General features: G+C 38.5%; 1 protein-coding gene and 1 long non-coding RNA gene across 5 annotated transcripts in view; one reads left to right on the top strand and one right to left on the bottom strand.

Moving 5' to 3' along the window:
- The first annotated feature begins 694 nt into the window (after positions 1-694).
- Positions 695-27071, top strand: LOC111094300. 2 transcript variants are annotated; one of them, XR_005384850.1, is made up of 3 exons: positions 695-873; positions 20260-20426; positions 25164-27071. It is a non-coding gene; the product is annotated as an uncharacterized LOC111094300 (long non-coding RNA). The 2 variants fall into 2 exon arrangements; XR_005384849.1 differs by having other exon boundaries at positions 25160-27070.
- DNAJC10 (DnaJ heat shock protein family (Hsp40) member C10) overlaps positions 17880-27364 on the bottom strand; it is a 78597-nt gene continuing 69112 nt past the window's right edge. For all 3 annotated transcript variants that reach the window (XM_038585043.1, XM_038585042.1, XM_038585044.1), the window contains 7 exons: positions 26931-27086; positions 26017-26150; positions 24909-24962; positions 24521-24668; positions 22725-22844; positions 20805-20909; positions 17880-19718 (listed from right to left, as the gene is read on the bottom strand). In XM_038585043.1, coding sequence (XP_038440971.1) covers positions 19707-19718; positions 20805-20909; positions 22725-22844; positions 24521-24668; positions 24909-24962; positions 26017-26150; positions 26931-27086 — 729 coding nt within the window. In that variant the 3' untranslated portion in view covers positions 17880-19706. The remainder of the gene's footprint in view (positions 19719-20804; positions 20910-22724; positions 22845-24520; positions 24669-24908; positions 24963-26016; positions 26151-26930; positions 27087-27364) is intronic.

The following is a 27364-nucleotide window of genomic DNA, read 5'->3' as shown; positions in this document are numbered from 1 at the left end:
GATCACCAAAAGGTAGAAGCAATCTGAGCGTCCCCTTCATGGATACAAGGAAAAACAAAGTGAGGTATCTACACAGAATTGAATATTATTTAGTCTTCAGAAGAAAACTGACACATGCTGCCATATGGATGGACCTTGAGGACATGACGCCAAGTAAAATAAGCCAGTCATGGAAACACGGATACTGTATTACTCCATTTATGTGAGACCCACTGCAGCAAGCTTACAGACGCAGAAAGGGACATGGTGCTTGTCGGGGGCTTGGGGCAAGGGACGATGGGGAGCTGTTGTTTAATGGGTGTAGAGTTTTTGGTTTGCGAGAAGAAAAAGTTCTGGAGATTGATTGTACAACCATGTGAAATAAACTTGGCACTACTGTCGTGCACCTAAGAATAATTAAGACAGTAAATTTCCTGTTCTGTGTAGCTAGTCACCATTTTAGAAAACTAAAAGGAATCGAGTTCTAAGGAATACACTTTATTGACTTGAAACATCCCTCCCTCCAAAGATAAAACCTAGATATGCTTGATATTCTTGCAGAGAATCCATAGATACTTCTTCGAGTCTAAATAGTTGACCGTAGGTCTCATCCCTGTGTACAGGGAGAAGAACAATCACTAACTCTAAGTGATCATAAAGCCCCAGAACATGACAGCCATTCTAGAAGACTTCTATATGGTCTACATCCCATTGTCCCAGAAGGGAAGTTACCTGGATTTCCCCTGAGATAAACTGAAGTCCATTGGGCTGGGCGCAGCTTGCTGACTTCTGTTCTCCTCCAGAACTAAAGGTCACAGATATGACCAATACTTGTGGGAGGATTGATTACCGGTATCTCTTGCTGACATTTCTCATTCTGGGATAGTAGTTCAGGTCTCCATCCTTTCTAAATATTTTTCAACTTTTAATACTTCTTAGTTATCCCTTCTTATTTTTAGTCTTCTTTTTTCTCAAACAGTTGCTCTTAAAAAAAATTGTTACACTTATATCTGAGATTTTATTGGAATTGTTTATCCTAGTTTTCTACGAATCGTTACTTCAACTGAGAGGCATCTAATTTCTTTCTTTTTTTTTTTTTTATGATAGTCACAGAGAGAGAAAGAGAGAGAGAGGCAGAGACACAGGCAGAGGGAGAAGCAGGCTCCATGCACTGGGAGCCCGATGTGGGATTCGATCCCGGGTCTCCAGGATCGCGCCCTGGGCCAAAGGCAGGCGCCAAACCGCTGCGCCACCCAGGGATCCCAGGCATCTAATTTCTAAAACATTGTTTGCCTAGTAAATATATTATGACTACATCTTTATTCCTAAACCTATTTTGACTAAATTGTATTTTTTTTTTTCCAGTTGAAGTTGAAACTGCTCATGACCAAGCATGTAAGCCTTCAGTAGTGGTCTTGCATAGAAGGCCTAGACCTAGTCTATGGCTCTGCTGGCACATTTTTGTGCCGACTCATGGACTGTTCAGTGTTGTTTATAGGTTTCTCTGAACTTCTTGAACAGCAGAACTTGACTATTCAGAAGTCAGATGCCAGGTAGTTTGCAGATAAAGTTGACCTACGCTATTTCCTTCTACAATTTCTAGAGCCTTGTGAAGCAGAGACCCCAGTGACTAGTGGGTGTTGAGTCCCTTGCTCAAAAGTGGTGGTAATACCCGTAAGTTTGAATTCCCTCTAGTGTTCACATGACCGGTGGGGATGCGCCTGATTTAGAACTAGGACTTGCAGTTGTAGAAATACTGAGGGGTTAGGCTAAGGCTGGTGCTTAGGTGAATATATTCTCTAGCTGGTCCCAGCCAATATTTTTTTCAATGAATAAGAGGGGTTTGTTTTGTTTTTTAGATAATTCTCTTTTAACTTGAACTTTACCATGTACATCGGCTATCACCCCAGTTTATATTTTGTATTGCAAAAGGAGACAGGTGATCCTTATCAAACTACCACTAATATTGATTCTTCCAAACCACTAGTCCCTTTTGTGGAGTGGTTACTCATTCTGACCCTTTCATTCACACATTGGAGCTCTCATCTGCTGATTTGAGTGGCACTTTCTCTTCATAGTCTCTAAAAATAATTATTCATAGACTGCTGTGAAATATGAAAACAATATTATAGCAAACATTTAGGTGATTGACTCCTCAATTTTCTCCTCTCAAACCAAAGAAATTTCCTCCTTGATAGCTATTAAACTTAGTAGGACTGAATTTGTGCCTCCAGCTTGGGGCTCTGTGGCTGACCTAAGAAGGTTTCTGGGCCCAATGTGTATAGGGGTGCATCTATACCTCACGATGGGGTATGGAAGAAATCTTGAGAGTTGCTCCTAGGATTCCTGGAGGATTGAATTCAGGTAAAATCAAGAAGAATGATGGGCTCTACTCAATAACGCAGGGGAGGGTAAGGAAGACTGCGCCCTCCAAGGATTATGGAAACACATTCAAAGCCAGAAGAAAGTCTGCCTTAGAACACAGAAGGAAGGAGTTAGAGGGGGTAAGGGGGGGATGTACATTCTAGACTAGAACCCATGTGAGTCCACTTAGCTCATTAATGATATGATTATATACTGTTGTATCCATAGTGTCTTATATACCATGTTGGTTAAACAGGCGATATTGTTCAATAATCTTCAGAATCGGGATCCCTGGGTGGCGCAGCGGTTTGGCGCCTGCCTTTGGCCCAGGGCGCGATCCTGGAGACCCGGGATCGAATCCCACGTCGGGCTCCCGGTGCATGGAGCCTGCTTCTCCCTCTGCCTGTGTCTCTGCCTCTCTCTCTCTCTCTCTCTCTCTGACTATCATAAATAAATAAAAATTTAAAAAAAAAAATCTTCAGAATCATCTGAGATGATGTGCAATGCACAAAACTCTCTTAAATAACTATAACTATTTCAAGGGAAGTCCAGTTTTTTTTTTCTTTCTTTTTTTTTTTTTTTTTTAGAAACACAAGTTTTCGTACAGGAGTACTATTGCACTAAGGACACTGAGCCTATGAGCTGTAGAGAGAAAGAGATGGGATTGATCCAGGGCAGGAAAGAGTGATTCAGGTCAGGAAAAAGCACCCCTGGGAGGAGCAACCGCTGGTGGTTGGCTCTTTGAAGCTTTGGCAGCTCCATCAGGGGCAAGTGCTAGGTGCTGTGGGCCAAAGGACCATCCCTTGGGAGCAGGAGGAAAGGTGGCATTAGGAAGATGGTGGACCCTGCCCTCTCTGGCAGATTCAGTTAGATGGCCCTTGCAGAAGATGGTGAACCTGTGTCTAACGAGGCTTTAGCTCTATTAGTCTGGGTCCACCAGACAATCTCTAGTTAATTCTGTTTGGGAATTCAATCTTATGACCTGAGTAGGGAACGGGATCCTAATTTTCAGGCGTTCTGGTAGCTTGAGCCAATTACATAGGCCCTAAATAGTGAAGTGGCTCTCGGGCTCCAAGTTGGGAGGGAGTAATGAAAGGAAAATGAATCGCACATACTCTCTTCCAAAGTAGTCCTACTTCGTGCCAACCGATTCCATTTTTATCCTGTAATTTTCCTACCTCTCCTCACACACTGATTTCTCTGGCAGAGAGATGATCATAAATTTGTCATTTGGAGTTCTGCATGAACTTTCAACAATATCTTAGTTATAAAGACAACATTTTGCCTTTAAAAAATTAAACAGTTATTAAACTTTATTATGGCAATTTTCAAATAGAAAAAATGGAATTGTATAACCAACCCATATTTATCCATTATTCAGATCCAGTAAGATACAGTCACTCTTGTTTCACTTGACAACCACCTCCCGGATTATTATTTTTTTCTCTCCTCTGCTCCATCTTCCTCCAACATTCTGGTCACAGATGATTTTAAAGCAAATTCCAGACACTGTTATTTTGTAAATATTACTAGCACACCTGAACACCATTATTCCCTCTCCCCAAACAATATTCGGTTAATATCAAATGTCCAGCCAAGTGTTCTAAATAGCCTCAAATATTTCATAAATTTTTTGCAGTCAGTTTCTTCAAGTTAAAATCCACATAAAGTCTACACATTGCCTTTGGCTGATAGGACTCAAAAGTGTCTCTTTTAAATTTTTCTTTTAATCTATAAGTTCTCTTCCTCTTTTTTTCTTATCATTTTTCTTCATTAAGAAATCATGTCATTTGTTCTGCAAAATCCTCACATTCTTGATTTTTGCTGCTTGAGTATGTTTTTCTTACAAAACACATTATCTCATTTTATCTACGTGACAACTAGGCGGAAGAGATATTTTTGCTGTTAGCGTATGAATTGATCAGGATGCAGAAGATGAATTAAGCAGTTTGTCCAAACTTAGTAAGTAGCCGAACCACATCTAGAATCTCCACCATTCGTTGAAGAAACTGTCCTTTTTCCATTGGATATTCTTTTGAAGATTAGTTGACCACGGAGGTGAGGGTCCATTTCTGGGTTTTCTATTCTGTTCCATTGGACTCTGTGTTTGTTTTTGTGCCAGGACCATGCTGCCTTGATGACTACAGCTTTGTAATATAGCTTAAAGTCTGGAATTGTTGATGCTACCAGCTTTGGTTTTCTTTTTCAGCATTCCTGTGGCTATTTGGGGTCTTTTCTCTTTCCATACAAATTTTGAGATTATTCCAGCTCGGAAAGAGGTCAATGGTATTTGGATAGGGATTGCATTGAATATGTAGATTACTCTGCACAGTGTAGACATTTTAATAATATTTGTTCCTCCGATCCATGAGCATGAAATGTTTTTCCATTTCTTTGTGTCTTCCTCAGTTTCTTTCATAAATATGCCATAGTTTTAAGAGTATAGATCCTTTACCTCTTTGGTTAGGTTTATCCTTAGGTATCTTAGGGTTTTGGGTGCAATTGTAAAGGGGTCGAGTCTGTGATTTCTCTTCTGTCACACAGTGTATGGAAATACAATTGACTTCTGTGCATTGATTTTCTATCTTGCTACTTTGCTGAATTCCTATATGAATGAGTCCTAGCCCTTTTGGGTGGAGTCTTTGGATTTTCAACATCTGTGAAGAGTGAAAGTTTGACTTCTTTGCTAATTTAGATGCCTGTTATTTCTTTTTGTTGTCTGACTGCTGAGGCCAGGACTTCCAGCACTATGTTGAACAACAGCTGTGAGGGTGGACGTCCCTGTCGTGTTCCTGACCTTAGAGGAAATGCTCTTAGTTTTTCCCCATCACAGATGCTATTCAATGTGGGTTTTTTGTATATGGCTTTTGTGATATTGAGTATGTTCCCTCTATCCCTACACCGAAGGGGGTTTTAATCAAGAAAGGATGCTGTGTTATGTCAAATGCTGTTTCTGCATCTATTGAGAGGATCATGTGGTTCTTGTCCTTTATTAATGTTGTGTCACATTGATTGATTTGCGGATGTTGAACCACCCTTGCAGCCCAGGAAAGGATCATTTGCTCATTTGGTTGAGGTGAATAATCCTCTTAATGCACTATTGGATCCTATTGACTAGTATCTTGGTGAGAACCTTTGCATCCATGCTCATCAGGGATATTGGGCTGTAATTCTCCTCTTTGGTGGGGTCTTTGGTTTCGGGAACAAGGTAATGCTGGCCTCATAGAATGCGCTTGGAAGTTTTCCTTTCATTTCTATTTTTTTGAAACAGCTTCAGCAGAATAGATATTAATGTTTGGTTAATAGGTATTAAGCGTTTGGTAGAATTCTGCTGGGAGGCCATCTGGCCCTAGAGTCCTGTTTGGGCGATTTTTGATAACTTCTTCAATTTCTTTGCTGGTTATAGTTCTGTTCAGGTTTTCTATTTCTTCCTGTTTCAGTTTTGGTAGTTTATATGTTTCTAGAAATGCATCCATTTCTTCCAGATTGCCTAATTTGTTGGCATTTAGGTGCTCGAAATATGTTCTTATAATTGTATTTCTTCAGTGTTGACTGTGATCTCTCCTCTTTCCCTTATAATTTTGAGTCCTTTTTCTTTTTGATAAATCTGGCTAGAGGTTTATCTCATTAATTATTTCAAAGGATCAGCTCCTGGTTTCATTTATTTGTTTGACTGTTCTTTTGATTTCTATTTCATTGATTTCTGCTCTAATATTTCCTGTTTCTCTTCTCCTTCTGCATTTAGGCTTTATTTGGTGTTCTTTCTCCAGCTCCTTTAGGTGTAAGGTTAGGTTGTGTAGTTGAGACTTTTCTTATTTCTTGAGAAGGCCTGTATTGCTGTATACTTCCCTCTCAGGACCATCTTTGCTGCATCCCAAAGGTTCTGAATTATTTTTTTCATTTCCATGAATTAAAAAAATATTTAAATTTCCTGTTGACCTATTTGCTAGTAGGATGCTCCTCAACCTTCATGTATTTGTGTTCCTTTCAAATTTTCTCTGTGATCGAGTTCAAGCTTTAAAACATCATAGTTTGTGGGGCGCCTGGGTGGCTCAGTGGTTGAGCATCTGCCTTCAGCTCAGGGTCCCAGGATCGAGTCCCACATCGGGCTCTCTGCGTGGAACCTGCTTCTCCCTCTGCCTGTGTCTCTGCCTCTGTGTGTCTATCATGAGTAAATACATAAAATATTTAATAATAAATAAAAATAAATAAAACATTATGGTCTGAAAATATGCAGTGGAATAATCCCAATCTTTTGGTCCTGGTTGAGACCTGATTTATGTCCCAGTATGTGATCTATTCTGGAGAATGTTCCATGTGCACTAGAGAAGAATGTGTGTTTTATTGCTCTAGGATGGAAGGCTCTGAATAGGTCTGTGAAGCCCGTCCTGTAATGTGTCATTAAAGCCCTCGTTTCCTTGTTGATCTTCTGCTTAGATGATCTGCCCATTGCTGTGAGTAGGGTATTAAAGTGCCCTACTATTATTGTATTATTCTCAATGTGTTTCTTTAATGTTGTTATTAATTAGTTTACATAATTGCTGCTCCTATGTTGGCATAAATATTTACAATTGTTAGATCTTGTTGGATTTTTTTGTGACGTAGTGTCTGTCCTTCATCTCTTATAGTTTTTGGGTTTTTGGTTTAAAATCCAGTTTGACCACCATTTGCTTCAACGTGGATGGAACTGGAGGGTATTATGCTGAGTGAAGTAAGTCAATCGGAGAAGGACAAACATTATATGGTCTCACTCATTTGGGGAATATAAATAATAGTGAAAGGGAATAGAAGGGAAGGGAGAAGAAATGGGTAGGAAATATCAGAAAGGGAGACAGAACATAAAGACTCCTAACTCTGGGAAATGAACTAGGGGTGGTGGAGGGGGAGGAGGGCAGAGGGTGGGGTGACTGGGTGACGGGCACTGAGGGGGACACTTGACACAAATAACACTGGGTGTTATTCTGTATGTTGGCAAATTGAACACCAATAAAAAATAAATTTATTATTAAAAAAATAAAATCCAGTTTGATATAAGGATGGCTACCCCAGCTTTCTCTTGATGTCCATTAGGATGATAAATGCCTCTCCACCCCTTCACTTTCAATCTGGAGGTGTCTTTGGGTCTAAAATGAGTCTCTTATAGACAACATATTGATGGGTCTTGTTTTATTTTATTTTTTATTTTTTTTAATTTTTTAATTATTTTTTTATTTATTTATGATAGGCACACAGTGAGAGAGAGAGAGGCAGAGACACAGGCAGAGGGAGAAGCAGGCTCCATGCACTGGGAGCCTGACGTGGGATTCGATCCCGGGTCTCCAGGATCGAGCCCTGGGCCAAAGGCAGGTGCTAAACCGCTGCGCCACCCAGGGATCCCTGGGTCTTGTTTTATTATCTAATCTGATACCCTGTGTCTTTTGATTGGCGCATTTAGTCCATTTACATTCGGAGTAATTATTGACAGATAATGAATTTATTTATTTATTTATTTATTTATTTATTTATTTATTTATTTATTTATTTCAGATCATGAATGTAGTGCAGTTATATTACCTGTAAGGCTGTTGTTTCTGTAGATTGTTCCTGTCTGGTCATTGTTACTTTTGGGCTCTCTTCACTCAAAAAATCCCCTTTAATATTCTTGTAGGGCTGAGTTAGTGATCACAAACTCTTAGTATCTGTTTGTCCTGGAAGCTCTTTATCTCCCCTTCTATTCTGAATGACAGCCTTGCTGGATAGAGTATTCTTGGCTGCATGCATCTCTCATTTAGCACCTGAATATATCATGCCAGCCCTTTCTGGCCTGCCAGGTCTCTGTGGACAGGTCTGCTGGCAGCCTTACATTTCTACCCTTGTAGGTTAAGGACCTCTTGTCCTGAGCTGCTTTTAGGATTTTCTCTTTATCTCTGAAATTTGCAAGCTTCACTATTATATGTCAGATATTGGCCTGCTTTTGTTGATTTTGATGGGAGTTCTCTGTACCTCCTGGACTTGAATACCTGTTTCCTTCCCCAGATTAGGGAAGTTTTCAACTAGAATTTGTTCAAATATACCTTCATTTTCCCCCCACCCCTATCTCTCCTGTTCCTCAAGGACCCGTATTATTCTAATATTATTTCACTTTCTGGTATCATTGATTTCTCAAATCCTGCCTTCATAATCCAGTAGTTTTTTTTTCTTTCTCAGCTTCCTTATTTTCCATCACTTTGTCTTCTATATCACTGAGTCTCTCTTCTGCCTCATTTACCCTAACAGGTAGAGCCTCCATATTTTACTATGTCTATTAATAGCCTTTTAAAATTTCAGCTTGATTTGATTTTAGTTCTTTTATTTCTACAGCAGGCATTCTAGTGACTTCTATGCTTTTTTCAAGCCCAGCTAGTATCTTTATAATCATTGTTTTGAATTCTAGGCCCAACCTCTTAGTTATATCCATATTAATCTGATTAAATCCCTCACAGTGAATGCTGCCTCCTGTTCTTTCTTTTGGGGTGAGTTATTCAGTCTCATCATTATGTCCAGAAAAGAATAGATGAGAGAGAAAATACAAAAAATAGTAACAACAGCACCAGAAAGATACAAACAAAACAAATCAGAAGAAAACAAATGCCCCCCCCCCTCCAAAAATGAGGAAAAAAAAATCAAACAAGAAGTAAAACAGAACACAACAATAAGCTAAATGATGAATGCATTTTGGTCTGTTTATTAGAAGAAAGGAAACCAAAAGTATAATTTATATATATCATAAATGAAAAAAAAAAGCAAAAATACTTAAAAAAAAGGAATTGATAAAAAAAAAAAGAATTGATAAAATAAGAAAACAGCTGAAAAGGAAGAAAAATAAAATGGAAACACTAATGACTAAACAACTCCACACATGCTATGTACTGTTTTCCCCAAGGTCTGAAGCCTTACAGTTGTCTGGGTGGTAAACCTGGTATTAGCTGATGTTCTGTGGGTCTTCCAAGGGAGGGGACTTTGTGTTGGTTCTCAGGTGTCTTTGCCCCGGGGCAGAACTGTTACCCCCCTTGCCAGGGCCCTGGGCTCAGTGTAAGCGGCTCCGGGTTGCACTAGGTGGCACTGTTTTGCTCCCTGAAGGCTTCCAGCACTTCAGAAGGCCTAGCTTCCCATCTGTGGCCTTGGACTCCCCTCTCTGCACCTCCTATCTCGTTAAAGGTGGTCACCTATTTGTAGGGTGGCAGCAATTCTTTTCTCGGGTCTCAGGTTGATTCCACAGACCTACGTTGCTTTCATCGCCTACATTTCATCGATGAGGGTGATGAAAATGGTGACACCCCAGCCTGTAGCCCCGGAGCTGGACATCCATGCCCCCACTCTTCTGTGCACCATCACAGAAAAGCAGTCGGTTACTCGTTTCCCCGGTTTCTGTCCCCACTCTGTGTTCGCCCACCTTGTGGTGGAGCATTTGAGTTCAGAAAGGCGCCCCCATTTTGGGCCTCCACACTTCATGGTGTCCTATGGTGAGGACCCACACTGTCCCTCACAGGGGAGGGCTAGGGGTCTCGCCCTGCTTCTGCCTTTTGCTGGCCCAGCTCAGAGAGCAATTGGCCCAACACACAGCCGTCGGGGCTGGTGGCAGCACTGAGTAGGGAGCCTCGACTGGCCCTTTGGAGCCCGCTTCCCTGCTTGCGGGCTCTGGGAGCTCGGGCACACTCAGGCCCCCCATTCTCCCTGTGACCCCAGGAACCCTGAGGCCATGCCGCCCCCCTGGGACTCTGACCGGCTCCACCACCGGAGCACCTCTCAGGCGGGGAGGTCTCACCAGGACAGACTTCTGAAGTTCCAGTTTGGCCCTTCGCAGCTTATGCCACCTCCCAGGAGCCAACCCGAGGCTCCCCGCCCCAGGGCCTAGCTTCCATCTGTGGCCTTGGACCCACCTCTCTGCACCTCCTACCTCGCTAAAGGTGGTCGCCTATTTGTAGGGTGGCAGCAATTCTTTTCTCGGGTCTCAGGTTGATTCCACAGACCTATGTCGCTTTAAAATTTCCTATTAGAACTGCTTTTGCTGCATCCCGAAGGTTCCGAATGATCTGATGACTATGTAGCCGAATCCCAGGGACCAGAGGAAATTAGGGTCCTCTAGCCATCTGAACTCCTCCCCAAGACTTTCTTGAATTTATTCTTCTATGTCACTGCTCATTTGATTATTTCTTGGCCTTATTTGCTGTAGATTATAAACTAGATTATAAACTTTGGGATTCAAAATCCAGTGTTAGTTTATTTGCAGTTTTTCAGTCGAAAGCATGTGACTGATATTCAGGATCTTTATAGTGAAAAACAAAGGCCGGGCAGCCTGGGTGGCTCAGCGGTTTAGTGCCTGCCTTCAGCCCAGGACATGATCCTGGGGTCCTGGATGAGTCCCACATTGGGCTCCCTGCATGGAGCCTGCTTCTCCCTCTGCTTGTGTCTCTGCCTCTCTGTGTCTCTCATAAATAAAGTCTTAAAAAAAAAAAAAAAAGAAAGAAAAACAAAGGCAAACAAGGCTGTGTAAATTCTCATCCACCACTGGGGTAGAAACAGCATTTTCTCGGAGTAATGAAATATCTTCTATGTCTCTGCTTATTTTTCACTGCCATCTACTGGTGCCTGATTTTTGGACTAAAATTTTTTAAAGGAAATTTGTCAGAAGGACTTACACAGAGAGAAAAATTATGAAGTCATAAAAATTATTAGAGAAATTTCCTTTTGAAGGAATAATTGCTTTCTTGATAGGTAAAGCTACCTTAAATACAATAAAAAATCACTCACCTCTAAAAAAAAAAGTTCCCATTTTATCTACTACAATACCCGCTTAAGCACTGTAAGGGCTGCCAATTTACAGACCATTACCTGCAACTTTTATGGCATAAAATAATTATAACTTCTGTTAATAATTCTTCTCACAGTTGAATTCGTGGAAAATTAATTTTAAACTTAAAAATATAGTACAGTATTTCTGGTTGTTAATTAGAGTCTACACTTTACATGTGTGAGGTTCTGAAAACCGAGGAGGACATAAGAGAGCCATGGCTTATCCTCAGAGAAGATCATTGTAAATTAATGGGGGGAGGTGGACAAAATTTCTTATTTAGCTTTTTCTAAGTTTAGACAACATACATCCTTCTGCTGACTTTAGGTTTTATTTTTTGTTCTTTTTTTCCAGCTCCTTTAGGCACTAGAATTAGGTTGATATTTTTCTTGCTTCTCAAAGTAGACCTATATTGCTTTAAAATTTCCTCTTAGAATTGCTTTTGCTGCATCCCACAGGTTTTGAATCATTGTTTCCATTTTTAGTTGTTTTTGTGTACTTTTACATTTCTTTTCTTTTTTTTTCTGGTTGATACATTCATTATTTTGTAGCACATTATTTAACCTCCATTTGTTTGTGGTCTTTCCCGATTTTTTCTTGTGGTTGGCTTGTGGTCAGAAAGATGCATGGCAGGACTTTGATCTTTCAGAATTTGTTGAGGCTTGATTTGTGGCCTAATAGGTAATCTGTTCTGGAGAATGTCCCATGGGTGCTTGAAATTAATGTGTATTCTGCTGTTTTAGTACAAGTTTTTGTTTTTTGTGTTTTTGTTTTTTTTTTTTAAAGTAGGCTCCACGTCCAGCAGGGAGCCCAATGTGGGGCTTGAATTCACAACCCTAAGATCAAGACCTGAGCTGAGATCAAGAGTCAAATGCTTAACGAACTAAGCCACTCAGGCGTCCCTAGGATGGAACGTTCTGAATATATCAGTTACATCCATCTGGTCCAGTGTGTCATTCAGAGCCATTGTTTCCTTATTAATTTTCTGTTTAGATGATCTGGCAATTGATTTAAGTGGAAATGTTAAAGTCTCCTACTAGCGTATTATAATTCCTTTATGTTTGTCATTAACTGTTTTATGTATTTGGGTGTTCCCATGTTGGGTGCATAAATATTTACAATTGTGCCTTCTGGTTGGATTGTCCCTTTTATTATTATACAGTGTCCTTCTTTGATCTAAAGTCTTTTAAGTACTGCTACTCAGCTTTCTTTTGACATCCATTTGCATGGTACATGTTTTTCCATCCCCTCACTTTTTAATCTGCAGGTGTCGTTAGGTCTACAGTCTCCTATAGGCAGCATACACATGGGTCTTTATTTTTTTAATTCATTTTGTCACCCTATGTATTCTGATTATTGCATTCAGTCCATTGATATTCGAATGGACTTGATATGTATTTATTTTTTAAGATTTTATTTATTTTTTCATGAGATACACAGAGGGAGAGAGAGAGGCAGAGACACAGGCAGAGGGAACAGCAGGCTCCATGCAGGGAGCCCGACGTGGGACTCGATCCCGGGTCCCCAGGATCACGCCCTGGGCCAAAGGCAGGCGCTAAACCACCGAGCCACCCAGGGATCCCAATAGATATGTATTTATTACTTGTTTTGTGGTTTCTGAAGATTTTTTCTAATCCTTTCTTGTCTGTCTTTTATGGTTTGTTGTTTACTGATATGTTTGGATTTCTTTCTCTTTATTCTTTGCATATTTATTAGTGGTTTTTGATATATGGCTACCATAAGGCTTGTAGATAACCTCTTCTGTACAGAGCAGTCTGTATTAAGTTGATGGTTGTTTAGGTTTGAACTTCTTCTTTTCTCCTTTCTTCTCCATGGTTTAGGTATATGGTGTCATATTTTATATCTTTTGAGTTCCCTGATTTTTTTTTTTTACAGAAATATTCATTTTTACTGCTTTTGTGTTTCCTACTTTCATGCTGTGATTTTTGGTCTTTTCTTTCCAAAGAGTCTCCTTTAATATTTCTTCCAGGGCTGGTTTAGTGGTCATGAACTCCTTTAGTTTTTGTTTGCCTGGGAAATTCTCTCTCCTTCTATTCTTAATGATAGCCTTGCTGGATAGAGTATTCCTGGCTGCAGGTTTTCCCCCATTCAGCACTTTGAATATATCATGCCACTCACTTCTGGCTTTGAAAGTTTCTGCTGAAAAATCCGGTGATAGCCTTAATGGGATTTCTTTTGTATGTATTTAACTGTCTTCTGTTGTCTTGCTGACTTTAAAGTTTTATCACTAAATTTTGCTGTTTTAATGACTATGTCTTGGTATGGATTTGCTTTTGTTGATTTGGGGGGGATTCTCTGTGCTTCTAGGATCTGGGTATGTTTTCTTTCCCCAGATTAGGAAAGCTTTCAGCTATTTTTTTCTTCAAATAAATTATCTTAAAAAAATATTTATTTGGCCACAGAACACACAAGCAGGGGGGGAGTGGCAGGCAGAGGGACAGGGAGAAGCAGGCTCTTTGCTGAGCAGGGAACTTGATGCAGAGCTCCATCCAGGACCCAGGATCATGACCTGAGCTGAAGGCAGATGCTTAACTGACTGAGCTACCGAGGCACCCCTCTTCAAATAAATTATTTCCTCCCTTTTCTCTTCTTCTTCTTCTTCTGGAATTCCTACAACATGAATGTTGGTACATTTGATGGAGTTCCTTATGTATATTTTTGTTTTGCATTATTCTTTTTTCTCTCTTTGGTTCAGCTTGATTACTTTCCATTACTTTGTCTTCTAGGTCATTAATTCATTCTTCTGCTTCTTCCTGCCTGTTTTTTTCTACCAAACACATGTCTCATTTTGGTTTTTGAGCCCTTTATCTGTGCTACATTACTCCTTATCTCTGTGTTAATGGTCTCACTGATGTTCTCCACTCTTTCCTCAAGTCTGGGTAGTATCTCTATGATCATTGTTTTAAATTTTCCATTAGGCACATTGCTTATATCTATTGCATCTAGATCTCTAGGCATGGCCTTGTCCTGTTCTTTTATTTGGGACAAATCCCTCTGTGTTCTCATTTTGTCTAAGTCTCTGTGCCTATTTATCTGTAATATAAGCCAGCCATATCTCCTGTTCTTGAGGATAATGGCTTTATGAAGAATAGGTCCTATATGCCATACAGTCTAGTATCCCTTGTTCCCCAGGACTTGGAGCTTTTGGGATTGTCTCCAGTGTGGGCTGTGTGCTCTGCTGTTGTGTTCTGGCCCCTTTATTCTTTAGGGCAGTCGTCTGCAGAGGCTCTCTTTGCCTGTCATGAGTAGTGTTTGGTCTTTGGCCTGAAGGTGGTGCATTTTATCTAGGTGTGCTCTGGTCTGTACCTGAGAGTTGTCACCACTCCCCCTGGAAGCAAGACCTCAGAAACCTGTGCCAGGAATTGTGGTGTTGGCAGGGGTTTAGGCCTGTCTTCTGGCGGAGGCCCCACCGTCCTGAGACTCAGGCAAGCAGGACTACGAAGGGCAGTTCCAGTAGAGTGCAGGGGACAGGGCTTGGTAGTGAGTGTGGGTGCTGTGCTGGTTCTCACAGATGGCCCAGTGCTTATGCTGAGGGGTGAGTGAAAGAAATGGCTCTGCCAATTCCTTTGTTCCTGGGTGGGGGGGGTCTCTAGGTATTTCCTCTCTGGGATGTGCTCCAAGATGAACAATTAATCTGTGTGCCCCAGGTGCTCTTCAGATCACCATTTCCACATTGTGTGTCCATGGGGTGTTTGTCCTTTCTTTTTTCCAAGAGTAGTCTCAGGGTCCCCAGGCTCTCCCAGAGCCAAATATGCTGACCTTTAATAATCCAGGTGTAAGGGGGATCCCTGGGTGGCTCAGAGGTTTATCACCTGCCTTTGGTCCGGGGTGTGATCCTGGAGTCCCGGGATTGAGTCCTGCATCTGGCTCCCTGCATGGAGTCTGCTTCTCCCTCTGCCTGTGTCTCTGCCTCTCTCTCTCTGTCTCTCTTGTGAATGAATAAATAACATCTTTAAAAAAAACAAACAAACCCAAAAAACAATCTGGGTTTAAGTCCTGCTGTTTGCAAGAAGTCATGAAACTTGGGCCCTTGTGCGTTCCAAGCCAGTTGCTATAGGGATCCATGTTGCCTGTGTGCTAGTTTGTCTCTTGCCCTTTCCCAGGCCTGTGGCTCCCTCTCCACTGCAGTGGCCACAATCTGTCTCTCTCAAGCTGCCCACGCCTCTGCATTTCCTACCTTCTGTGATGTGGCCCCTCTTCTACCTTTAGTGTGGAGTTTGTTCGGCCAGTCTTCAGATTGACTTTGGGGGTATTTAGGACATGATAGTTATCTAGCTGTATCTGTGGGACACGGTGAGCCTGGGGTCCTCCTATTTGGCTGCCATCTTCCCCTCTCCAAAGATCTTTCGTTTTTCTTAAAGTAGGTTTTTTTTTTTTTTTTTTTTTTTATCACTATAAACTTTTATTGGAACTGCTTTTGCTGCATCCTATAGGATTTGGTATGTTGTATTTTCATTTTCATTTGTTTTGAGGCATTTACAAAATTTGACCATTGATAGCTTGGTAGCAGGTTAATTAATGTTCTGTATGATTATTACTAATATCATTTCATAATTGTTCTGTTTTAGAGTTCTCTTGTTCTTCCTCTTTTGTGGTCTTCCTTTGTGAGCTGTTAATGTTTTGTAGTGATCCACTTTAATTCCATTCTCTAACTTCTGTGACTCTATTACAGGTTTTGCCGTGTGGTTACCATGAATTTTAACGTAGAACATCTTTAAACACCTCAGTCTATTTTATGCTAACAATTTACTCTCCTACAAAAACCTTACCCCTTTACTTCCCTTTTGTGAATCTGATGACACAATTTAAACCTTATCTTTAGTATGAACAAACTGTCATAGTTATTACTACCTTTGTCTTTCCACTTTTATATTAGATTTATAAATGATGGACCCACCAGCATCACATTATTCTGAATCTAAGTATTACTTTGGCCAGTGAGACTGATACTTTCATATTCTTTGTATTTACTAATTAATGCCCTTTCAAGAAAGAAAGAAATTCCTTTAACATTCCTTGTAAGGCTTGTTTAGTGGTGACTTCCTCCAGCTTTTGCTTCTCTGGAACTCTCACTTTTAATTCTGAAGGACAATTTTGCCAGGTATTCTTGGTTGGAAGTCATGAGTTCCTCCTTGTTGTGACCTAGCACAGGGGGATGGGTTTTATGGGATTGTGTCATAGCTGCTTCTGCCCAGTTCAGTGTGGGTTTTTCTCTCATTAACCTGATGGACAGGAGTCACTTGGCTAGGGTCTGGATTTCTTTTAGAGGGAATGGTTTTGTACACAGCTGTAGATTCAGTGTCCATGGGAGGAGGTGGGCTCAGGAGACTCCTATTACACCATCTTCTCTACTAGAATCAACTCTTTATTTTCTCTATTTGAGGAGGTCAAATATTAAAATGTTTGGAATAGCAGTTCTTTACCAGTAGTTGATAGGGAACGAGTTTTTTGTGGACCTTAGCACGGATCTTTTTGAATAGGTTTTTTTTATCTGTATCTTTTTTTTTTTAACAGGACAGCAAGTACTAAAAAATGTATTCAAGTGACTAGACAGTGTAAGCAAGTGATCAGGATTTTCGTATTGGTTAGTCTGACATTAGCTTGCAGCCATAACTCAGGTTTATGACCCCTCACAAAGCAGATAAACCTCTAAGAAGGGGATTGTATGACAGTACAAGAATCTAAGTGCAAATCTAGTGTTAAATATAAAAAAGACTCAAGTTGTGAATGACTAACATTTTTGTATATGATCAGTAATACATTTCTATTTAGCCTGGTGGCAGACCTGAATTGTCATTACTTTTACTGAAAACAAGCTATTCACCAGAGGAATTTGGGTGTATTTAAGTTTCAGTTTATGTGTAGAGTAGCATGCTACTAGAAAGATCATTTTCTTCTCATCCTCAGAATCAGTTACAGGAATCATTATAGAAAATTGAAAATACATTTTGTTAACTTGACCTCTGTACTATTTAACAATCATGATGGACTGGATATGTCTAATTTAAGACATTTACCTGAGTTTGGTAGACCTAGGGCCTAATTATACAAAAAACCTGTTTTAAAAAGGGCTGAAAAATACCTCATTAAAGCCTTTCATATTCTAAGCATCTTTGTAAATATGTTCCATAGGAAAAAACATAGCAATTCTGATAACTATACTTAGAAAATTCCTGCTTTGAATACCATTAGAAAACAAAGCACAAATCTAAAGAAAACTTTTACAATATAAAAATAATATCATTTTCGTTTATCTTAATCACATACATTAAGTAAAAAAGATATAAAAGATTCTAAATAAAATTTGGGAAATTGGAATAGATAAGCATCATTAATATTAAAACACAAACTCCAAATTGTTTTACATATTTAAATATACCTAATTTTCAAATATAGTTGCCTGACAATGGTCTCTGGTATGCTAGAAATGATGCTTTGTTACCCAAGGCACACAAAAATGGTGTTGCTGAGAGAAATGGCCTATTTCAGCTGGCACTCTTCAGGGTGCTCTATTGCACTTACGTTAAAACCTTAATTCTGCCAGCTGTTTTTGAGATACTCAATGACACTGATTTGACTGCAGAAAATAGCCTCCTGATGGATACTGTAGGATATATATTTAACACGACTCCCAGTAGCCCTGGCTTTAGAGCCAATTCCACAAGTACATACTGAGACCAAGTTACAGGATATATAGTGTTCACTATTTTTTTTTTTTTTTTTACTGCCTAAGATGTTTTTCAGTAAGTTTGGAATTCTATTTACAGGTAACAGTATAGGTACCTATAACCTATTTATGAGTTCAGTGTCAGAACTGTGAATTACAGATGCTCGGGAGACAGGAATCATCCCTTGGATTCCTACATATGCTTCAGGGTCCAGCACAGTGGTATTCACATAATTGGTACAATAATTCAATAAACACTAAGACTTCTTTAGGTCTTCCATTTTAGGATTATTGTAGAAAGCCAATTTTGAGATTTCTAGGCAATGAAAATTTAATACATGAAAGGTACTTTACTTGCCATTACTGATCATATTTCTAAAAAGTGGTATTAAATTTAGATTAGAAGTGGAGATTGTTCTGTAACTGCCCACATATATGAAGGATTCAAATGAAGCAAATGGGAGAGGATATGAATAGGATTAGACTAGAAAATAAATTTTTATACAAATTGTAGTGATAATTATGAGGAAATACTGGGGAAGGAAAGTGACATTAAAAAATAAAACTCTTCCATATAATAAGGCATAATCCTAATGTTTCTGGGAAAACTTTTTTTTTAATTTGCTGACTTCTTTTGATCAAACAGAATTTTTACCATTCCATAGACTTTGAATTGTAACTAAACAACTGCATGTGTTGACGTTTGTTAAAATGCAAGGAAAAAAAAAATCCCATCCTTAGATTTATATACTTAATTTTTTTAAAAAAATAAGTTCAGTTATGCCAGTATTTATCTGAAAACAGCAGCATCCAACAGTAAACTAATAAATGGAATAACCACAGTGTCATTATGAGCTATAGTGAAACAAAACTGCAAAGTTACTTTTCCTATTTGAATAATGAAGAAATCAGATCAGTGAAAAAACACAACTATGGAGCACGGGGAAAAAGCAAATGTAAATAAAAGATCTGTATCAAAACTAAGTCCAGAAGGCAAAACCATACATATTAGAATTATGCTTCAAAAGTCATTTAGTATCACAGGGAAAACTTTTAAGAAAGCAATTCAGAAAATAAATGAACACACATGTTTAAAATATAGAACTCTAAATACTTGATATATTTGGGATACTCTACAGTGCCAGTTAATAGCTACAAATATGGTTTTCCTCAGGTATTTGTAGATGCTGTAGAAATCTATTGGGTTTATTTATTGTTACAAAAATTCTTCTCAATTGTGAAAAATTAAAATCAGTTCTTTAACCTTTAGAAAGAAAAGAATCGCTTTACTGTAATACAGCATTGAAAATAGGATATCTGTTTGCTATGTTGTGTTTTCAAAATGAAACAGGATCATTTTCATCCAATTTTTAGAATAAGTGACTAAATCAAGTTTTCAGGCCAGCCACAAAACTTTAAGGAAGAGAGTCCCGTTTTGTACAACTTAGACAGGTATGTACGTCATAGGGCAGGTTCCTGTCTGAGCCAGCCAGTCTTAACATCATTTCCAGGGGTCAGTAATCAATGACCCATGGACTGAATGTGGCTCGTGGCCAACTGTTTGTGAATGGCCCTGAGCTAAGAATGGTCTTTACATTTTTTAAAGGGTCGTAAACAAAACAAAAACAGAATATGTGACAACTGTATATGGTCTACAAAGCCAAGGATCTTCACGATCTGGCCTTTTACAGAAAAAGCTTGCAGCCCCTTCATTTATACCAGTGTTGTACAGAATTCAGACAGTGCAATTACAAGTCCAAGATAATGTTCATTTATTCCCATGAAGACTGTAGTAACATCCTGAAAAGACGTCTTCTGATGTCATTTGTTAGAACTCCTTTTCTTTTCTCTTCATCTTCAACATCATTAAAGTTCATCCTACAATAATGTACAAGTCATTGAAAGCAAAAGTATGAATTGAAATTAAAATTTTTTCTACCTTTAAAAAAATAATTACTATTTAATGGATGGATCGCTGTATGAAATACACATTGCTTAACTGTAACAATGGAAAAGAAAAGGGTGTCTCTCAGTTCTTTCCTGTCCATGCAGATGCTACAAATTACACTTTTACAGTCATATTGGTATGTTTAACTTAATTTCAATTATGATATTCTGACTTATGACTAATAACATTTTCTATTTCAAATATTTAACAACGAGATAAGAGTCAGATTTTCAAACCTCTTGAGGAAGCTAACAGTCAAAACATGAGAAAAATATTTCTGTAAACCCAAGAAAATAAAGATTTGTAACTTTCTTTTAGATTTGGATAAAATGTAACTCTCAAAACGGTATGTAAGGCTTCTTTCTATATTGGAGTCTGCAGTTCTAATACGGTTCTATAAAGCCAGACGTCTCCCTGTCTCTAGCCCTCTCCAGAATCTGTGTTTTTTTCTGTCCTTTTTTCACCTTACAGGGAAAGAATCTAAAAAAATCTCATAGGCCATTTTATTGAATTCCACTCAGAAAGCATTCCAGCATTCATGGACTCGAAGTATGTCCTGGGATGACAATGATTTAAAAAAGGGAGAAATCAACAGTTCTTCCACAGAATAGCAAAGGGGCTTCACTGCCTCTTGACAGGTAAATTTCAAGGAGGGGCCAAGATGAATACGGTTCTGATACATCCTGACTCTACACCAGAAGAAAATCTGCTATGCAAAATATATTATGAGGCTCCAGTATATTTATTCCCAACAAGTCAATGCTTTATTTGTATTTGAACAAAATTTAAATAATTTATGGCCATAGTTCACTATTTTGTGTTAAATGGTATTACTTGTCCAAATTGCTAAGCTTATCAGTGTATACAGGCTACAGTCTAATGGTCATATTTTCCAATCAAGAAACTTCAACTTTACTATTTTTTTGAAGCTTCCATTGTACCTGTTTATTGATGGATATAAGGTACAGTAAGGATAGATAATGTTTGCCAAGTCACCTCTACATTGTAGTCCTTACCTTATCTCTCTTTCCATGATTTTGGAGATTTTTCAATTTTTCATGTATTAAGGTAGCAATTTCTTTTGCATCTCTGGCATCTATCTGCTCTCCCCAAATATTTCTCTGAAATTAGAAACACTCCTCTTATAATCAAAACATGACATTTCCATCTAAGAAACTTGATTAATCCTTTAAAGTTCTAAATATTTGAAACTCCAATTTCCTCAAGGAAATAATGCCACAAAAGCAGTTAACTTCTAACTTCGTTAATTAAATACAATACCGTAGTGGCAACATGTAAAACAATTCCTTGGAAAAAATGCATCGCTAACTCCAATTGCCTTAAAACACAACTGAACTGTAAAGAGAGAGACATTCCTCAGAGGACTCCAATCACTCTAATACACGTCACAGGCACAGCCAACACCCTGACCAACAACACTGGAGAGTAATATCTGTCTCTAGGTTCTCATCTGCTCAGGGCAGAGAGGTGGCTTTGAAAAGCGGGGAAGGGGGCAGGTCAATATATCAGGCTTGCTCCTCCTGGATCTGGAGTCATTTATTTCCTCCTTCCTGGTGGGGGCTCCACACTGTGTGTCAGGATCTTGTTTTTGTGTGTTACTGCCCACCGGAGCTGTACTGCCGTTTACCACAGTCATTACTCTGCTGTGGTCTTCACCCTGGCCTGGTCTCCCACCCCGTCTCTTGGTTTACACGGGCATATCTGCAGTCCTCATGTCCTCTGGGCTCTTCTAGACACAGGATAACATCATCTTTTCAAACAGCTCCTGCTATGGCCTGATTAATTCTATGACTGCTCATTATACTGACATACATACTAACATCATTCTGAGTAGGACCCCTATCGAGGTCACCCATTTCTCAGCTGTTCTGAGAATCAGAGAGGAGAGCCAGCGATTCCAAAGGAATGAAGACTCAGGTACTGGGATAAGCTCCTTTACTCTGAGTTCTGCTTACTACAGGCCATTCTTAAGACAGAATTAACCTCTCTGAAAAATCAAAATCCTTCACTGAAAAATCTAGATGTCAATACTAGACTTCTGAAATTCATCATCAAATTTCATTAACTCTACTTCAAAATATAATTTTTAATAAATAGCAAGATCTTAAGCTGATGTTCTTTCTCAAAAAGTATAAACATATTTGAAATTACTTATTTCAAATATTTTACCAGAAAACATGAATACACGGCAAATCCTTACATAGTTACAGTTTTGTTGTCAAAAATGTCATGGTTTTACTCAGAAGATAGCTAAAGTCGTGAGTACTTTCAGTTAGCAATTATATTGGTTGAAAGATCATTTATATAAATGGCTGTAGGGGTTATCACCTGAATTTTAAGACCCACTGGTAGATGTCTAGGTTTCTTTTTTGGGGGAGAAAACACATTATTGTCAGTGGCACAGAGAAAGGAGTTATCACCAAACCAAGGAACCCTAACTTTTATTTTGTAGTATAAATCACCAATAGATATTTCTCAAGATAAATGTTCAGGTACTAGTCTATTTCAAAAATATCATGATAGTATTCTTTTAATTTTTTTCTTTTCCTGGAAAAAATAATTACAAAGGTAATATGCATTATTTTTACAAAAGTAGGAAATATAGAACTTCACAGAAAATAATTATCTTGAATTCTCAACTCACAGAAAATTACTACTAGTATTCTGGTATGTTTCTTTAGTAGTTCTATAATTCAGGAGTATAAAAATTTTAAGGCAATGGATCATACCAACTTTGAGACAGAAAAACTTCTTAAAATCATTTGATGCCTATGCTGAAGCTTTCTTTTACATATACATAGAAGAAAAAATAACAAAAGGGAAAAAAAGGCTAATACAAACATTCAGACTAGTAACAAACCTTTTCAACTTGGTCTGCTAAAGGAAAGGCACATGTAGGAAAGCCTTGTACATACCTTTGCTCTTTCATAGGGATAAAATTTAACAGTTGGATAGGCTCTGATACCAGCTTTCTGGCATGTTTGACCATAAGCCTGACAATCTACTTTTCCAGCTTTCACTTTTCCTTTAATCATCTGAAAAGAGAGAAATATGGTTTGCCATTCTCTGTGGCATAAACTATTTTGGTAATCATAAAGCAACATGATACTAAAATTTTAAATCTTTATAATTTTAAGGACCTGTTTTAAAAACTTAAGCTTTTATCCTTTCCACCCTAACAAGATCGCTTCCAACTTTTTACTGGCTCCTTAAATGCCTATTTACCCAGAACCACCTCTCCAAGAGTAAATAAACTCTTATCAGGAAAAACTCTTTCTTGGTACCCACACCTTGTCCCTCATACCACAAACACCTCAGATTCTGTCCTCACTCGCCTTCCTCCTTTCTCTGGTCTTACGTGTGGACGTAGCACTCTTCATCCTGTGGAAGCCTGACAACTACACCTACGTCCTCCATTTCCTCTCTATCAGGTTTCTTACTTGCTCTACAGGGTATGATCCGCTATATTCAAGATATGGCTGCATTACAAAATAAGCTAAGTTTTTCAGTGAACAAGGGAGTAAAAACTTTTTGATAGAATTACTAGAGAAAAAGGAAGCATGAGAGGAGAAGAAGATCTAATATAACTAAAATAATCTTTTGTAACTCCTGGGAGCTTTGAAATCCCTTTGCTAAAGAAATCCTCCAGGCTTGGGATTTTTGCTTTTGTTTTAGGCTGGTGAACAGAATTTTCTCACCCTAGTGAGTGTTTTACAGCCCATGGCAAAGCTCCTTGAAGCAAGGAAGCTAACAATCTGGATTAGCTAGTGAGCAGGATGACGGTGACAGAAACCACAAAAACTTTCAGTTTATGCATTCACTTAAATTTTATAAGCATTTACTGAGTTAGACACAGAAAAGACCTGTACACCTTGCCCTCAAGAAGTTCAGTCTTACGGAGGAGACACGTAACTAAATAAATATTTAACATTCATTGTGTAACTACACCAATGGAGTCCAAGATATCAAAGTGAACTGACTGAGGAGTGTGAACACAGAAGTGCCAGTTGAAGCTGGGTTTTGTAGGATAAGGAGAAAAAGATCCAGATGACCATGGTAAGGAAAAGGCATTTTAGACAGAGGGAACAGCACATACTTGTTTAACAAACCTGGAGTACTCTGTTGTGCCTGAACTGTAAGGTGTGGGGTGGGGACAGAGATAGAGCTGAAGAGGGAGGAAGGGTCCCATCAGAGACCTGCGATCAAGGATGCAAGCCCAGAAACTTATTGACACGAAGCTGGAGAAGGCAGACTGGCAACAGAAGACTAGCTAAAAGGTACACATGAACAGTCTAGATGAGAGGATGAAGGCTTGAGCAGAGAGGGGACGGTGAGGAGACCACAGATTTGAAAGGCATTAAGGAGGCAGTGATGGCCTGGTGGGCAGCAGAGTAATGGTGATAAAGGAAAGAAATAGGAAACAAGCAGGAGAAGTGAGGTGTCTGGCTGTCAGGGGTAGGTAGATGATGTCATCCATCAAGATAGGAGATGCTGCTAAAAGCATTCATAAAGAAGGAAGAAATCTGCAAAGATTAGAGTCATAGAAATGAAATGGAGTTTCAAAAAATACACAGGAAACTTTTAAGAAAAAAGAATCATATTTAAAATTGTATCTAATTATTTTATCTAATTTTAAAATAAATGTTATTTTATCTAATTACTGAAACATGCATGTGACTACAAGTTATTTAAGTAGATAGACGAGACTTACTCTAGCCAAGAGCTCAAACTCTGGAGCAAAATTTTGGCAAGGTCCACACCAAGGAGCATAGAAATCAACCACCCAGTGATTTTTCCCTTGTAGAACTTTTTCATTGAAAGTCTGAGGAGTTAAGTCTATGGATGCTTGAGGTAAAAATCTGTGGCAAGGGATCAAAATTATTTTTCATTATATGAAGCCAAAGCAAACATCTAAAATATAATTTTGCAAAAAGTTTCTAAAAAGGACTTCAAAGTTATCTTGGTAAATTATAATTCTTTACCAGGTAGTTTAAAATGCTATAGCCTTAAACAACTCATAATATATGTAACTACAGACATAAAAGGAAGGTCAAAAGCAATAAAGTCAATTTACAATGATGCATATTTTGATTACTCACCCTAGACCCCAAATTCTCAGGGAATAAGCATCTCTATTCCAACCGTTGTAACTACTGAAAGAAAAAAAATATGTAAGTTGTAAATACTATTTTCTAATATTGGATATGTTCAGAAAACCATCTCTCTGCAGCAATTTAAAAGTTTAACTTATTGACCACGTAGCGCTTCACCTAGCTGTAAACGGTGCTTATATGGCTTCCCAAATACATTTTTCTCTAAGTCTTGATGTTTTTTTTTTTTTGTGCTCCAGATAGCCCTGAATGTCTGGCTGCCTGCTGGGCATCTACAGATGCATGGGAATGGCAAAACTTCAGATGTCTACGACCTCATCTTCAGAGACTTCACTCTGGTCGTTACGTCCATCAAATTCCTACATACTTAAGGCCCATGTCAAAAGCCGCCTCATCAACGCAGCCTTCCATGATGTCCTCTCATAGCTGTGATCCTCTCCTCCTTTGAAATCCATGGGCCAGTATAATACTCCTTCTACTCTGCCTTGCACTGGACTCTTCTACCTCCAATACCATGTGGTGTTACAGGCACGGAAGACAGATGGGCTCATCCCCACTTACACACCTTAGCGGCCGTGTGCCGTGGGAAAGTCGTTGAAGGGCTGTCCGTCAGTTTACTCATCTAATAGTGGGAAGGACAAGCATTCTTATTTCTCAGGGTACATGTGAGGACTCGTGGAAATAACGTGAGCAAAGGGTCTATTATAGTACCTGGTACCAAATACTGATTTCCTAAATATCAGCACTTCCTCTCTATCTTCTGTACCAGCGTGCCAGTTTCATGAACACTGGGATTGTTCAATTCTTTTTTCATCTGCTGAGGTTCTCACCAGCACACGATCCTAAAACATGGTGGGCTCCCCAAAAATACTTGTTGGGTTAACTTTTATTTAGTCAAGATAACTTTTTTTTTTTTAAAGCTTATTTATTGTATTTAAGTAATCTCTACGGCCAATGTAGGGCTTGAACGCAAGACCCTGAGACCAAGAGTCACATACTTTTCTGACTGAAGTAACCAGGCACCAGAGTAAGATAACTTTAACTGTTTAAATAAATGGTTATAATAAATTGTCTTTAAATTTTAGGCAACACTTACTGATACTGATAAGCTTTATTTGATTTTTGGGGGTAAAATCTTATCTCAGGGTATCTCCGAACATTTTCTTGGGCACAAAAAGAATGATACTGTTGGCAGTCTATGCTGCCCACATTGATCAGTCCAGTTAATGTCTATAAAAGAGAAAAGAGGAGATAAATAGATCAAAGTGATTAGAATAAAATTACCTCCATAACTATTTGTTTACATTAGAGAAATCATCACTGTGAGATGGTTATGTTATTTATCAGTGATTTTCACCAAATAAAAATAGGTAAGGGTTTAAAACATTATAGTAATGAATTGAAAATGTAATGTTGAAGTTAAGACCTTACTGCAGATTAAACAATAGATTTCGTTCATGTTCTATGCAGGGGGAAAATTTGGTATCTCTAAAATTTAATGTAAGAAACCAGGAACTAATGAAGGTCTCTGCAATGGTATTTCCAATGTATTTTTCAAATAGAGTCTGGCATTGCAGCACATTGAATCATGCTCAACTTTAAAAATTTTACTGAAAAGAGAACTCTTTTGAACTCTTTGGCTTATGCATTTTTTTCTTAGAAACATAGTGATTTCATTTTCCATTATCATATTTAAATAACTTTTTTCCAATCTTTTGTGCTTTATATAACACTCTGTATAGAAAATAGATTTTTGGAAAAAAAAAAAAAGAAAATAGATTTTTGGGATGACTTTGGCAGAAATTTGGTCATATATGTAACAAATAAGTGACGCAGGAAAAAAAAGATTCTATTCACTCAACCAGACAGAAACAGAGTTGAAATCTAACTGGTATAACTGGAACTGTTAAATGATAATCTGGAGGTGGGTTCATCTCAGTTTCAAAATAGTTCTGTTAAATAAACATTCATGCTACATGTTAAGATTTAAAATAAATTACTATACTATACCCGGGCCATTCTTTTCCATTCTGGCATTAGGACTTGACATGGATGACACCATGGAGAATAGAAATCAACCATCCAGACTTCGTCATGTTTTCTCTGTTTAACCAGTTCATTGAAAGTGGTGGGTGTCAGGGAGATCACTGAAGGATTCATAAGGTCCTACAGAGAATGGAACTTTCATTATAACAAATACATTCTTGGCAAACTGCTGTCACTTAGAAAGTTCCTTTTCTGAATAATCAAAAGATACGGATATTTAAAAGACAATCTACAGTGAATTATTTTAAAAAAGGAAAAAATTAAGTTTGGACTCTGCCCATCAACCTTCTTAAATCAAGGGATATTTTCTTCTTACTTCTATGTATCATTAAAATCATCTCAGAAAGGGAACAAAGGCAATTTTATTTAAGGTGATAGTAGATGGGACAAAAGTTCTA

The sequence above is a fragment of the Canis lupus genome, chromosome 36 (genome assembly GCF_011100685.1).
Source record: "Canis lupus familiaris isolate Mischka breed German Shepherd chromosome 36, alternate assembly UU_Cfam_GSD_1.0, whole genome shotgun sequence".
Lineage (NCBI taxonomy): Eukaryota > Metazoa > Chordata > Mammalia > Carnivora > Canidae > Canis > Canis lupus.
This window is presented reverse-complemented; position numbering and strand designations above follow the sequence as displayed.